The 12,395-nt window shown below is 40.3% G+C and overlaps 1 protein-coding gene across 4 annotated transcripts in view; it reads right to left on the minus strand.

Annotated features, from left to right (window-relative positions):
• Positions 1–12,395, minus strand: part of atm (ATM serine/threonine kinase) — a 30,591-nt gene that overhangs the window by 11,298 nt on the left and 6,898 nt on the right. For all 4 annotated transcript variants that reach the window (XM_054793556.1, XM_054793557.1, XM_054793555.1 and 1 more), the window contains 28 exons: positions 12,281–12,360; positions 12,050–12,205; positions 11,007–11,082; positions 10,770–10,900; positions 10,572–10,689; positions 10,307–10,477; positions 9,430–9,605; positions 9,106–9,349; positions 8,496–8,611; positions 6,886–7,012; positions 6,569–6,792; positions 6,285–6,459; positions 5,975–6,133; positions 5,737–5,869; positions 5,572–5,667; positions 5,331–5,502; positions 5,112–5,253; positions 3,098–3,274; positions 2,846–3,023; positions 2,648–2,753; positions 2,411–2,569; positions 2,209–2,317; positions 2,007–2,095; positions 1,826–1,928; positions 895–1,043; positions 705–809; positions 520–639; positions 213–447 (listed from right to left, as the gene is read on the minus strand). In XM_054793556.1, the coding sequence (XP_054649531.1) occupies positions 213–447; positions 520–639; positions 705–809; positions 895–1,043; positions 1,826–1,928; positions 2,007–2,095; positions 2,209–2,317; positions 2,411–2,569; positions 2,648–2,753; positions 2,846–3,023; positions 3,098–3,274; positions 5,112–5,253; positions 5,331–5,502; positions 5,572–5,667; positions 5,737–5,869; positions 5,975–6,133; positions 6,285–6,459; positions 6,569–6,792; positions 6,886–7,012; positions 8,496–8,611; positions 9,106–9,349; positions 9,430–9,605; positions 10,307–10,477; positions 10,572–10,689; positions 10,770–10,900; positions 11,007–11,082; positions 12,050–12,205; positions 12,281–12,360 (4,026 nt within the window). The remainder of the gene's footprint in view (positions 1–212; positions 448–519; positions 640–704; positions 810–894; positions 1,044–1,825; positions 1,929–2,006; positions 2,096–2,208; positions 2,318–2,410; positions 2,570–2,647; positions 2,754–2,845; positions 3,024–3,097; positions 3,275–5,111; positions 5,254–5,330; positions 5,503–5,571; positions 5,668–5,736; positions 5,870–5,974; positions 6,134–6,284; positions 6,460–6,568; positions 6,793–6,885; positions 7,013–8,495; positions 8,612–9,105; positions 9,350–9,429; positions 9,606–10,306; positions 10,478–10,571; positions 10,690–10,769; positions 10,901–11,006; positions 11,083–12,049; positions 12,206–12,280; positions 12,361–12,395) is intronic.

Below are 12,395 nucleotides of genomic sequence, written 5' to 3' on the forward strand. Positions count from 1 at the left end.
TCAATGTAACATTACTGACGCCAAGTGACCAGAATACTACATATGACTTGCCTTTCAATATTTTTTTAAATAATAATAGGTCATAGTCAACCACGAAACAGCTATCATTTACTACTTAATACTTATCTTCTCAATGGACAATACTATTACTGATACTACTGATAGGTAGCTTGGTTAGGAGGTTTAACCGTCAAAGTTTCTGTCAACGCTACCTGTGTATTGCCAGCTTTACGAGCCAGCCTGCAAAGCTCCAGTAAGTGGTCAGTGAGTATAGAGCTGAGATACTGGCTACAGTTGGGGTCCACCGCCTTGGACATCAGCGTGATGTGGGACACAGAACGAACGGCAAGAATGGGCTCCACCAGAGCAAAGTCGCTGTCAGCCAGCAGCTGGGAGTGCTGTCTCCACTGGTTACATAAATCCTTCACAGCCAGATCAGAGAAGGGTCTAATGGTGATATACACAATTAAGATTAAAAATGCATTCATGAGAATCTGTTCAGTGGTGCTCTGCCATCACCTTGAGAAAAGCAGCTTGACGCTTTCTAGCTCCCTGATGCTCTGCAAATTCCTGAGGGCTGGGTAAAGAGAGGACACAGCCTCCAGACTGCCTTTACACAGTTCCTCTACTTCTCTATTTCTGTGTAGAAACAATCTTTGAGCACCTGATGTTATGTTATCATAATGTCCGCAAAACCATCTCACCTGGCCTTTTTGAGAGTATGATCGAACATGGAGAACTCGTTGTCCCTCAATGCTTGCAAGGCGCAGAACATTGACTCGTGAAAGCCGGGTTTGCATTTGTCAAACCTGAGGCAACAAATTAGATGAAACATAAAAAATTGAGAATACCACTCAGTATTATAGGATAATAATCCAAGGTGAGTGTCCTCACCTCTCAGACAGATCACAGTCCCACTGAGTATTTCTCCAGGCGGCCTGGAAACGGAGCTCTCTGAGCTCAGCTCCCAACTCCACCCCTTCACTCTCCAGACCCCTCATGTAGGTGGTAAGGATGCTACTCAACCCAAAGTTCTGCAAGCCCTGCAAAATAATATAAACAATATAAATGTGGAAAAAAATATTGGGACACCTGGTCGTTTCCTACAGGACATGAAAACATAAGAAAATACAGAGTTTGTCTCCTCAGCTGTAGCAGTTTTAACTTGATTGGAAAGACTTCATATCAATGTAATATGTTGAGACAGATGCTTACAAGAATGTTAAACACTCTGTATGTGATATTTCAGCTCTTCGCAAACATAAATTGTGCAACCTATTTTTGTTTTCATTTCCGGTATTGTCTGTCTTAGATAATAAATGAATAATGGATGTGCCACAGGCCACGCTGTGGAAGGGTGGTTAACATGTTCGCCTCACAGTCAGTTGAATGAGGGCTTGAATATCTATTGGGTGGCACCTCTGTGTTGAGTTTGCATGTTTTCCCTATGTATGTGTGGGATTTCTACGGGTACTCCAGCTTCCCCCGCGACCCGGACCAGAATAAGTGGAAGAAAATGGATGGCTGGATGGAGGGGTGCGTGGATAACCTTACCTTTTTTTAACCTCTGGCACTTCACCACTTACCTTCGTACCATTTTAAACTATTCATTGGACTTGAACGACTTCAATTTCAGTAAATAACCGGAAAAATTGGGGCGTTCTAAACACTTTTGACCGAGTATACTGTATATGTGCCTTGTGACTGGCCGGAGACCAGTCCAAGGTGTACCCTGCCTCTCACCGACAGTCAGTTAAGCTAGGCTCCAGCTCAACTGTGACCTTAATGAGGACAAGCGGCAAAAAAAATTGTGTGTTTAACTTGCCTGCACAATTCCCACTTGTCGAGTGACATCAGGCAGTGTAGAGTGAAGGTCATATGAGGTAAGAGCCTTCCCCCACATAGATTCATGCTCATATGTTCGAATCCTGCAAAATTGGGATTCATGTCCTTTAGTTATTCTGGTGATAACAGAGAAAACATGCTCTGATTATAAGATTGATGACCTTGTTAGTGGACTGGTCATAGTTTCTCCGCCACACCCATAAAGACTGTCAGGCTCTCCAATGCTCCTGTAGACATCAATCAGCAACTCCTACGAACATGTATAATTGTTTTTCACCTTACGTTAAACAATCTCTCACTATTCCTGTTAAAGCCATGTGGCTAAGAGAAAATCAATCTGTTCCTGAAAAGCAGATGACTGACCTGCAGGCTGATATGAGTGTCCTCCATGCTTTTCTCAGTCAGGCTACAAATAGTGACTTGTTGGCTGTTCTCTTCAAAGTTGAGCTTACGTGTTGCTCTGCATTTGGTTCTGATTAGAGTGAGATACTATTATGAGGCAACAAAACACATAATGCAGCTATGAGGCGACTCCTTCTGAAAAATCAATACAATTGATGCCTACCTGCGGCTTTCCTCCAAATTCAGTTTGATCTTATCTACATAGATCTCTGTGTAGAGCAGAGCGGTAAAGTGAGCTGAGCATGACTGAGCAGCTTTGGCCACCTCCAGGTAGTTCAGAACAAGCCAGAAGTTGGAATCACATACAGTAGCGCAAGACTTGCTAAAACACACATACAAAGTCAAATGTTAGCACAAAAATTTCCACAACAGCAGAAAGAGTTTTCAGAAAATTACAAACCTATCAGAGCCCAGAGGTCTCTGCTGGTGTCTCAGGTAGTCAATAACTGTCAGCATGGTACGCAGAGATGCCTTGTCAAACAGTCCTTGGCTGGCAGAGTCAGTCTCTGTAAGGAATAATTCATGTTTTTGTCAAAAAACTATTATTCATTACTGACTACATGTATCTACTGTCAAGTTAACAATCAAAGTCACTTACCAGAGTCAGGGTTGAGTGGTGTGGTAGAGCGGCTTGAGGCCTGAGCACTTCTTGAACAAAAACCAAAGAAGTCCCGAATATGGGAAGAGAGCAACTCTCTCCAGGAACCCTCGGAGTCATCCAGAAGGATAGAATGGATGATGAGAGGCAGCAGCCTCTGGCAACAGTCCACGCTCACCTGCAGACAGACAGGATTTAATGAGCACTGGAGATTACTCAATAGTCAAAGAATTTGTTTTTCAAGCTGCTTACCAGACACAGAGGTCGTGCCAGTAGAAGAGCCTCACGCTTGACTCCTCCACTGTCCAGCAGGGCGGTGCACAGATTCTTCAGCCAGACTTTGTGGCTGCCCATTTGTGGAATCCAAAACTCCTGGTTGTCCAGTTTCTCCCTGGCCTCCGAACTCTCCTCGGCGCTCACAACTGCCACCTAATAAAGGGAACAGTTAGTGCTAACTAGATGACAACAATATGTCTCATTGCCTCACAGAGGACATAAACAGGATGGAACTTCAAGGTGGAAGCTTGGGCTGTTCATCAGCTCATCAAAAGTTTAAGACCACAGCCTTTAAAAGGCAAAAAATGTGGATTCAACGTCATTTTCTGGCAGGTCATGATCTCTTGATGGCAAAGGCAAAAAAGCTTTCTCTCTTGAATGCGGTCGGACTGTTGAGCTGCATAAGGAAGGCCTTTTCTTATGCGCACCATTGCTGCTGAGGTTGGACGCAGTAAGACAGTCATTTTAAACTTCTTCGACAGTCCTAGGGGTTATACAACAATAAAGTCAAGTGGTAGACACAAAAAAATGTCACCAGCCCTGAGCTGGAGGATCCAACTGGCTGTCCGTCAAGACACAGAACGATCCTCGGCCCAAATGAAGGTTGCTACTGGTGCCGAGTGCAGTCCAATAACGGAATGTGCGAGAGAAGGGTTTTAAAAACAAAAAACGTCTTCAAAGACCTTGTCTCCTTCAACGCAACAAAATTGCTGTTTGAAATTTGCACAAGTGCATTGACATTGAATGGTGGAAGAAAGCTTTATTCTCTGATGAGAAAAAATGGAACCTTGATGGTCCTGATGGCTTCCAACATTACTGGCATGACAAGGAGATCCCACCTGAGATGTTTTCCACACAGCAAAGTGGAGGGGTCACATCATGATTTAGGGTGCTTTTTCCTTCAATTGAACAATGGAGTTTCGGGTTGTGCAGGGGCGTCAAACGTCAACTTGCTATGTGGAGATGTTGCAGGGACTGAAGGCCCTTGTCTGTAGTGACTTTTTCAACAGGACAAAGCTGCAGTTCATAATACCAGCCTGACAAAAGACTTCTTCCAGAGGAATAACCTCACTCTTTTGGACCATCCTGCATGTTCCCCTTATAATAATCTAATTGAGAACATTTGGGGATGGATGGCAAGGGCAGTTTACAAAAATGGACATCAGCTCCAGACAGTGGATTCTATTTTAGGGTTTTTTTTTGTTTTTTTTTAACTATGGTCTTAAACGTTTGATCAGTTGATGAATATCCTATTTCACTTCAATGATTGTTTACAATAAATTGCATACTCAAGTTTTTTGGTTTCACTCTCATTTCTTCTTTTTGCATTTTTAAGCTCTACTTAGAACCTTGTTAAGATCCAACAGCGCAAAATGTAAATTCTTGCAATTTTTTAACTGGTCTTAAAATTTTGATCAGGCGGCCATATAGAGTATATGTCATTTTCAGGTAGGGTGTTCTCTCCTGCCTTGCCTAGCTGCAGGGTCATCAGCTGGTGCTGCCATTTACTGATGTTTCGCCCCCTGAGCCACTATACCTCCGCGTGTGGGGCAAGTGGTGTAAAAAGGGACGTCTCCCCACCACTCTCTGCAGCTGCCTTTACTTGGGTGTACACCCACCTGTTTTTATCATTTATAATATTCTTATTATTTAATGCTTTAACAGTGTGTGTGGCATGAAAAAAATATATTGTTAATCAAACATAAGTATTTTATAATCTTGTTTTGGGTATTTAATTTTGCTAAGATTTAATTTTTTCAGTTTATATGTTGCCCATGTTAATAGCTAAATTTTTATACAGTGTGTATTTAATTCCTCCAAAAAACGATTCTTACAAGTGTTTCTAAACAGCAGCTATGAAACTAATAAATTAGTAAAAATATTAATTAGGACAGGAAATATAATTTATGTGACTTCAAACAGGACTTCCTGTTGAAACACCAATCATACAAGCCCATTCCATACGTGCTTTCCATTGACAAAAGCCTACCTTCTTGTTGGCTTTCCGGAAGGGGTTAAGGTAGGCCAGCGTCGGGTCTCTACTGTGTTTATACTGCTCCCAAAAGTGGAGTCCAGACTGAGTGGCAAGGATGTTCTTCACCGACTGAGTTGCTGCTTGCCTCACATCAATACTATCACCAAAGCAAAAAATAAGTGTTAGTAAACAGCTCACTTGAGTACAGATGCTAAAACTGAAGATTCACCTCACCGTTGGTGAGTGAGGCTGTCATTCATGCAGTTGAGGATGATGTAAACACACTGTGAGTCAGTGGATGGGAAGACAGATGCAGCTTTTTCATAAAGATGGTCTCTGCCGTGGAGCAAAGCGATGGTAGCGAAATCTACAGGACCCAATTCTCCTAAACAACTTCCTGCTGCCTCTGGAGGACAAGTTACCTTTCAAATTCTAAACATATATAATATGTAGCCACAAACAAAAAAAAGTCTACCTAAAATGTCAGCTCCAGCAGGGTGGTTGGCTGCCAGCTTACAGAGCTGCAGCAGGTTGAGAACTAGCTTGACCAGCATGCTTTCAGCGGGCTCGGCTATGGTGGATAGGCAAAAATTACAAATGTCTAATAAATGTAGAACATGAACAGCACCAGGTATCCTACCATGACATTCTTTGAGCAGCACTCTGATCTGCTCCTTGTTGTCATGAAGTTTTTGGGTAAGTTGCCTCAGTCCCTCCAGTCTGGTCAATGGTAATGACTCAGAGGACGTCACAGAGAGGAAGTGGGATATTTCCTAAAAAATAGAGGCTTTTTACCATTTCAAAACCAAAAAAAAAAAAATTGTTTATATATCACACTGACTAAACTCATAGTGTTGCGAGTTTGTATGACACGTTACCTGTCTCAAAGTGAAGGTCCCTGTGTTGTATTTGAGAGCGTTCTGGACAGAGCGCAGCTCTCGAAATTCAGGGAGGTCAGGAAAAGGCTCTAACTTGCAGATGGCTGCTTTCAGTTTCTCTTTATTGTCTATCACAAGAAACTGCAACAGGCTGAGAACCTTGAGGGACAAACAGAGGGGAAAATAATGGTAATTCTATAATAATAAAATGATTAACAACAACATATAATCCTTTTTAAAATATCCCAGACACACAACTGGATTATTTTGTAAGCATTTACGTGAATGTGGAAGGGCTCTTAAAATGTACCTGTTGTGAGATGGCTGGCTGGTTGGTCACCTGTGCTGTGAGAGTCCCAACAATGACCTGTAGGTGGCAGTCTAGAGCATCGCCACAAAACTGCAGTGCAGCCTGACACACAGACGTCAAGAGGTCGCAGCACAGGGCCAGGCTTCGGTTGGAAACCTCATGAAACTGAACTAATCTGTAAACGGACAAAATATATTAATTGAAATAATTAAGCATTATTATTTTTGGGTCCATCATTTTTCTTATACCGGATTTGAACTTCTTACTGTATACTATCAACTAACCTGTGTGTGTCTGTGTGCACCAGCTGGCTGTTGATATGATGGATGAGTGTGTAGATGATGTCCCTGAGGACAAAGGCCCAGGCTCCACCAAGACCGTCTTTCACCTCCCTGAGCAGCAGGTTGACAAATAGGTGATACATCAGTAGGATACGATGGCGTTCATAACCGTTGGTCGTCTCGGCTGCCTTTTTACACACTGCCAGCAGAATCCTCTGAATGGATATCTGAGGTAAATAAAAACAACAGGGCCAGTTAAACAAATTCAAATAACAACTTAGTAGGGCCAGTTTCATGACAATTAGAGGAGAACATCTTACTGGAGTTTTTGACAGAATGGCCACCAGTGACTTGTGGTTTGCACTGTGGCATTTGCTGAGATACTCCAGTGTGGCTTTGATGACGTGAGAGCTGAAGTATGGTGGGTTTGGGACAGGGTCCAATTCCCTATGGAGAGGTTTACAAAAACACCTTTTTAGAACGTCCAAGAATGTAAATAGTTTGTGCAATTTATTAAATAATCAAATGGTGGAACAGTGGAGCCTCAATGGTCAAACACGATCCAAAATAATTAAATAATACGTTCCTGAGACAAACTCTTGTAATCATAAAACCCTTCAACTGTACAGGCATCGATTTAAGTAACATTCTAATATTCCTAACTTCATCTTAACATATAGTGACTTTCATGATTAATGTGTCATGAATAATGTATCAAACCATACATTCTGTATACAATCAATCGTCTTTCGCTACATTACATTTCAAACATTGCAACCCATTGTGATTTTTAAAAAGTTGATTAAATAGTTCATAAATGGTCGCTGTTTCATGGTCGAATACAGTCAATTGTTAGTAAAAAAAATGCATACTTAAGCAAATTGTATGTATTCTTGGCCTAAATTAAGCATTTTCAAGCATAAAAATGCCTAAATGAACACAAACTAGCAGAGCTAGCTTGAGTTGTTTAGCTGAGTGTTAGCAGTGTGGAGAGTGTGAATGACTGGTGTGGGTTGTGGCCGACAGCAGCTCCTGTATAAATGCTCAGTGCATGTGTGTTCTTTGCTTGTTAATAACACAACTGTAGTGCATCGTGAGTATCTCCTTAGCCACAAACAACGGCATTACAGTAGTACTTCACACTGGTCACTAGGTGTCAGTAACTTTACATTGATGAGACAATAGCCACCGCAGGAAGTACGCAATTAATGTTAACATGTGAGTCTATGTTATATCTTATGGAAGTCTAAGATGTCTTATTTTCTATTATTATATTTACGATATTGGGTAATATGAGTGTAAAAGTGACTATAGGTGTGTTATTTTTTGGCTTGAGGGCTCTGACAATGCTAAAAACCTTTAGAAGGTCGTAAACAGTTTATATTCTCTAACTAGCAAAATATTCCATTTATAAATACCCTACTTATCAAAAATTCACTTATCATGGTGGGGCCTGGAACCAATTAACCGTAACAAACGAGAGATTACTTTATATCAAGTGTAAACAGATGTTGGCCAGTGTATAGCAACATTTACAAAACAAATAATTAACTTTAATGATGGGTGATGTGTGCCTGGGAGGTGTGTATGTCATTATTGCTAACTTAATGTAGTCAGTCATATTGTACTGAGCTGCCAGGACAGACATACTCTATATTGTATGTGTACAGCTTTTGTTCGAATAAGTTCTATTTCTGAGTCTATGGTCATCATCACACTTTTCCTCTTTGCCATCACTGGTACCCTTCTATGGTGGCATCACAGAAAAAGTTTTCTGTGAATTTTCAAAACTTTTTGTGAAACTTTTTAGGACAAAAATGTTGGTTCAAATCCACACTGTAGAATTCTCAAGACTTCTCGAGGCAATTGACTTTGGAGCTTCCACTCTATACTTAATTAGTGGGTGAATGTATATTTATATCCACCTTACCCTGTAAAGCGTTTCAAGTCTCCTCTGTCTTCTTCAGCTCCACTTCCTTCATAAAGAGTCATTAAGAGTTCAACAACTATGTCTGGCAGGTTACTGTGGATCAGGGTATCAATTCGCTGTGACAAATATGAGGGGAAAACCAAATTTGACATTAATCATCATATAGTCATGGAAAAAATTATTAGACCACCCTTGTTTCTTCAGTTTATTGGTCCATTTTAATGCCTGGTACATTTGTTTCGACAAATATAATGATGATAACAAATATAGCTCATAAGAGTGTAATTTAAGAACTGATATCTAGCAACTTACATGGTTTTCTTGATAATATCCATAATCACTTAAGTTCTTACATGAATAGCTATACCATTGTACTGCCAAAAAATTTAACTCTAATGAGCTATTTTTGTTGTCATTGTTATATTTGTCCAAGCAAATGTCCCTTTAGTTATATCAGGCATTAAAATGAACAAGAAACTGAAGAAACAAGGGTGCTCTAATATTTTTGTTCCATATCTGTATGTTTCCTAATAGCTGTGGACACTGAATGTATGGTGATGTGGTTAAATCCAACTGAACCTGAAGGCAAGACATGCTAGAGCTGCCTCACCTGCTTGCCCAAACAGTTAGCATCTTTGAGCAGGTCGTACACTCTGTGGGCCTTCTCCTTCTGCTGTGCCACCTGTGTCTCCTGACCAGACAGAGCAAAGTACGGCAGGATGTTGACCATGATCTTGGGGAAGCAGTCAGCCAGAAGCTCTCTCCAGTCCCGTTCAAGATACCGACCAATGGACTTCACCTGCTCAAAGTCGTCGAGGAAAACCAGGTGTGGTATGAGCACCTGGTAGGCGGAGCTACACATGGGCAAAAAATATTTTAACAACAAATAATTTCAAGACTGTGTACAAGACAGATTAAAGGTTTATTCACTCACTGATAAAAATCTTTTAGACTGCCATGGTCAAGGAGTGTGAAGGGGAAATATTCTAGAGTGTAGCGGTCGTCAGACTGTCTCTGGGAGAGCCACTCAGCCACCAAGTAGTACAAGTGAGAGCTGATAAAAGTTTTCACCTTGTTGTAGCCCAATACTGCAGATACACTACACAACATCTGTAGCAAACACACATTTTTTAGATTGATTGATAGATTGAACACTCACCGGACACAGCATACTGTATGTTACACCTGCACTATACATGAGGTATATCTTACAGGTGTTGTTACATAATAACGATGCTAAGAATTGACACTGCCAAAGAGGTATTAATGTAACATTCTGTTTATTATTGTTGTTTTAGGATACAGTGTTGGAATTTTATAATATTTTGTCCATCATGTAGATTAAAAAAGTAAAGGATAACAATAAGATACCTTTCAGTATGACGCAAACCTCAAAAATATGCATATTATTCACACATTGATACAGCTCCTGTCAGATAATGATCTCACTCAAAAGTGTACCTAATGAATTGTTGTGAACGTAGAAAGAATATTATTCCATAATATTAATATTATACTTAATAAACCTGCCCAGCAGCCATGAGTGTTAGCGTTCAAACAAAATACAAAAATGCTTTCTTACAATATATGTTATTTCTCATAATTCTTCACATCATCTTCATTTAAAAATAATTGTTATTATACTGGTAATTTCTTTTGAAATGATAAAAATTATTATTTTTTTATTACATAATTCATATTTGTACAGCTCTTACAATTAGTCATTCTTTTTATTTTATTTATATTATTTTATTTATATAGTGCAAGAGCATACAATATTGTGTGTTAATTAGCAGTTTTGGTATTTTTACCTTTTTAATGAGGTGCTCTTCGATATTGTTTTCCTTGTAAGACTGCAAAAGGGCAAACAGGGTCTGCTTCTCACAGACTGGACTGCAACACAGCATGACCGACAGACTCTTCAGCAGGGTAGCCTTACGGTTGAACATCTCGTCCTGCCCCTCATCAGTGGACTTGCTTTTCTGTATTTTATACATGAGCACAAATAACCCCACTTTGTTATTTTAATTAAGGTAACAAAATAAAAGTATTTGTGACAACAATAAATACTCCTACCACAGGTCTCATGCCCTCCTGAGCCTTCAGGTAAACATTCTCAAAGGCTGCTTGTTGGTGTTTTAGCGACAACATTTTTCTCTTGTCTGAATGCTCGGGCCTCCTGTCCAAGAACAACCTGGATAGAAAGCAGCTCAATGAAAGTGATTTGGACAACAGTCTTTTGTCTATGTGCGAGCTTAGCTAGGTTTAACCCACCTCTCTATTGACATAGCCACAAGCATGCGGACTTCATGGTGGGCATCCGCAAGGAGAGATGGAAGTATAGTGAACACTGAGTGCTCCTCCTGTCTCATATTCAATATGGCCCACCTGCAGTATGGGTCAGCCTGGCAAGGAGGACAAGAGAAAAACTTGAGGAACCTTATTTATTACATAAATGTTTTCTTCTGCAGTTAAATAGGTGGGAAGTTGTCATACATTCTATGCACTTACCTCTAACAATGCCACTAGACATTGCACTAAAGCGACTCGCACAGTTGAAGTGCATTTCCCTGTTTGGCTCAGATAACTAGAACACAGCACAGGAGATGACATAAGAATGAGGAACTGACCGGTCAGACAACATTGGTATTAACAGTTGTGGCTGTAGACAACATCCTAACGTAGTTCTTATGAACTCCACAAGATGGCAGTAGCTGCATTTGAAGTATCATGTAGCTCGCTTGTCTACCTCTACATGTGCTTTAAAATTCTGGTTGTGCTACTCAGCTGATGGTGTGAAACTCAAGCATGTTAAACTTGCCATACTGTTTACAATGAACTTGTCAGCGATACTAATGCTGTCTGATCAGTCTGATTCTTACCAGTATTACATTTGTTCTGTTGCTGTTGTGAAATACATGCGGTAAAAAAAAGCAAAGTTTTTCTCATGCACTCCAAATCTTAATATTGTTACATTTAAAATTTCAGATACAACTCCTTGCCTCTCTCCAATTATCTCTTGCTTCAATTAACAACCCATCTTTTTTGCAGTTTAGGTAAATAAATAAATGTGCCTGTTATAATTACAGCATTTACAGTATATGCCAAAACTAGAAAAGCACTCGGAGAGCGCAAACCTCCGCCAAGAGCCATAGTTCCCATATTGTGATCCACACCAAAATAATAATCCAACATTTTTTGGATCGGTATTTGATATTTTCAAGAACCTGTTGGAAACTTGTCCTGTATTTTTTTTCCCAAGTGCTCTGACCATTTTTGTAGAGTTATATGCACAAATACTGGAAATGGTCCTATCTCGCAATATTAAAGAATTCTTTAAGAAATTCCTGGATCCAGTCTGATCTGGATCACCCCCGAAATGTAATCAATTCTTCCATATCCCATTTCTGACAATTCCTGAAAATTTCATCCAAATCCATTCAGAACTTTTCAAGTTATCTTGAACACAAATAAAGAGACAAAAAAACATAAATGCCGGCAAAAACATAACCTCTGCGCTTGCCGGAGGTAATAAATAAACAAATGCTACAGACCAGAACCCTGACACCACTTGTAGTAGAGACCCTTGCACATGTTTCATCTCCAATTGCATGTGGTGTGTTCTCCCCAGGCTTCTGATGGAGGGTAATAAAGCCAGGAGAAGAGAAACACAGATCTCTTGGTCCTGGCGATACCGAGAACATAGGTCCCTGTAAAGACAGCACAACACATTAGGTCACATAAATGACACTTCTTTTCTATGTTCTGAATAAAGAGTTTCCTACGCCAGAGGACGAAGCAGAGAGTCAAACTCCTCTGGAGTGAGGGAGTCCTCAGCAGAAAGCCTCTTCAACAGGACAAGATACTATAAGGAGACACAGACCTCATTTTGTTTATCCA

The sequence above is a fragment of the Dunckerocampus dactyliophorus genome, chromosome 12, assembly GCF_027744805.1.
Source record: "Dunckerocampus dactyliophorus isolate RoL2022-P2 chromosome 12, RoL_Ddac_1.1, whole genome shotgun sequence".
NCBI lineage: Eukaryota > Metazoa > Chordata > Actinopteri > Syngnathiformes > Syngnathidae > Dunckerocampus > Dunckerocampus dactyliophorus.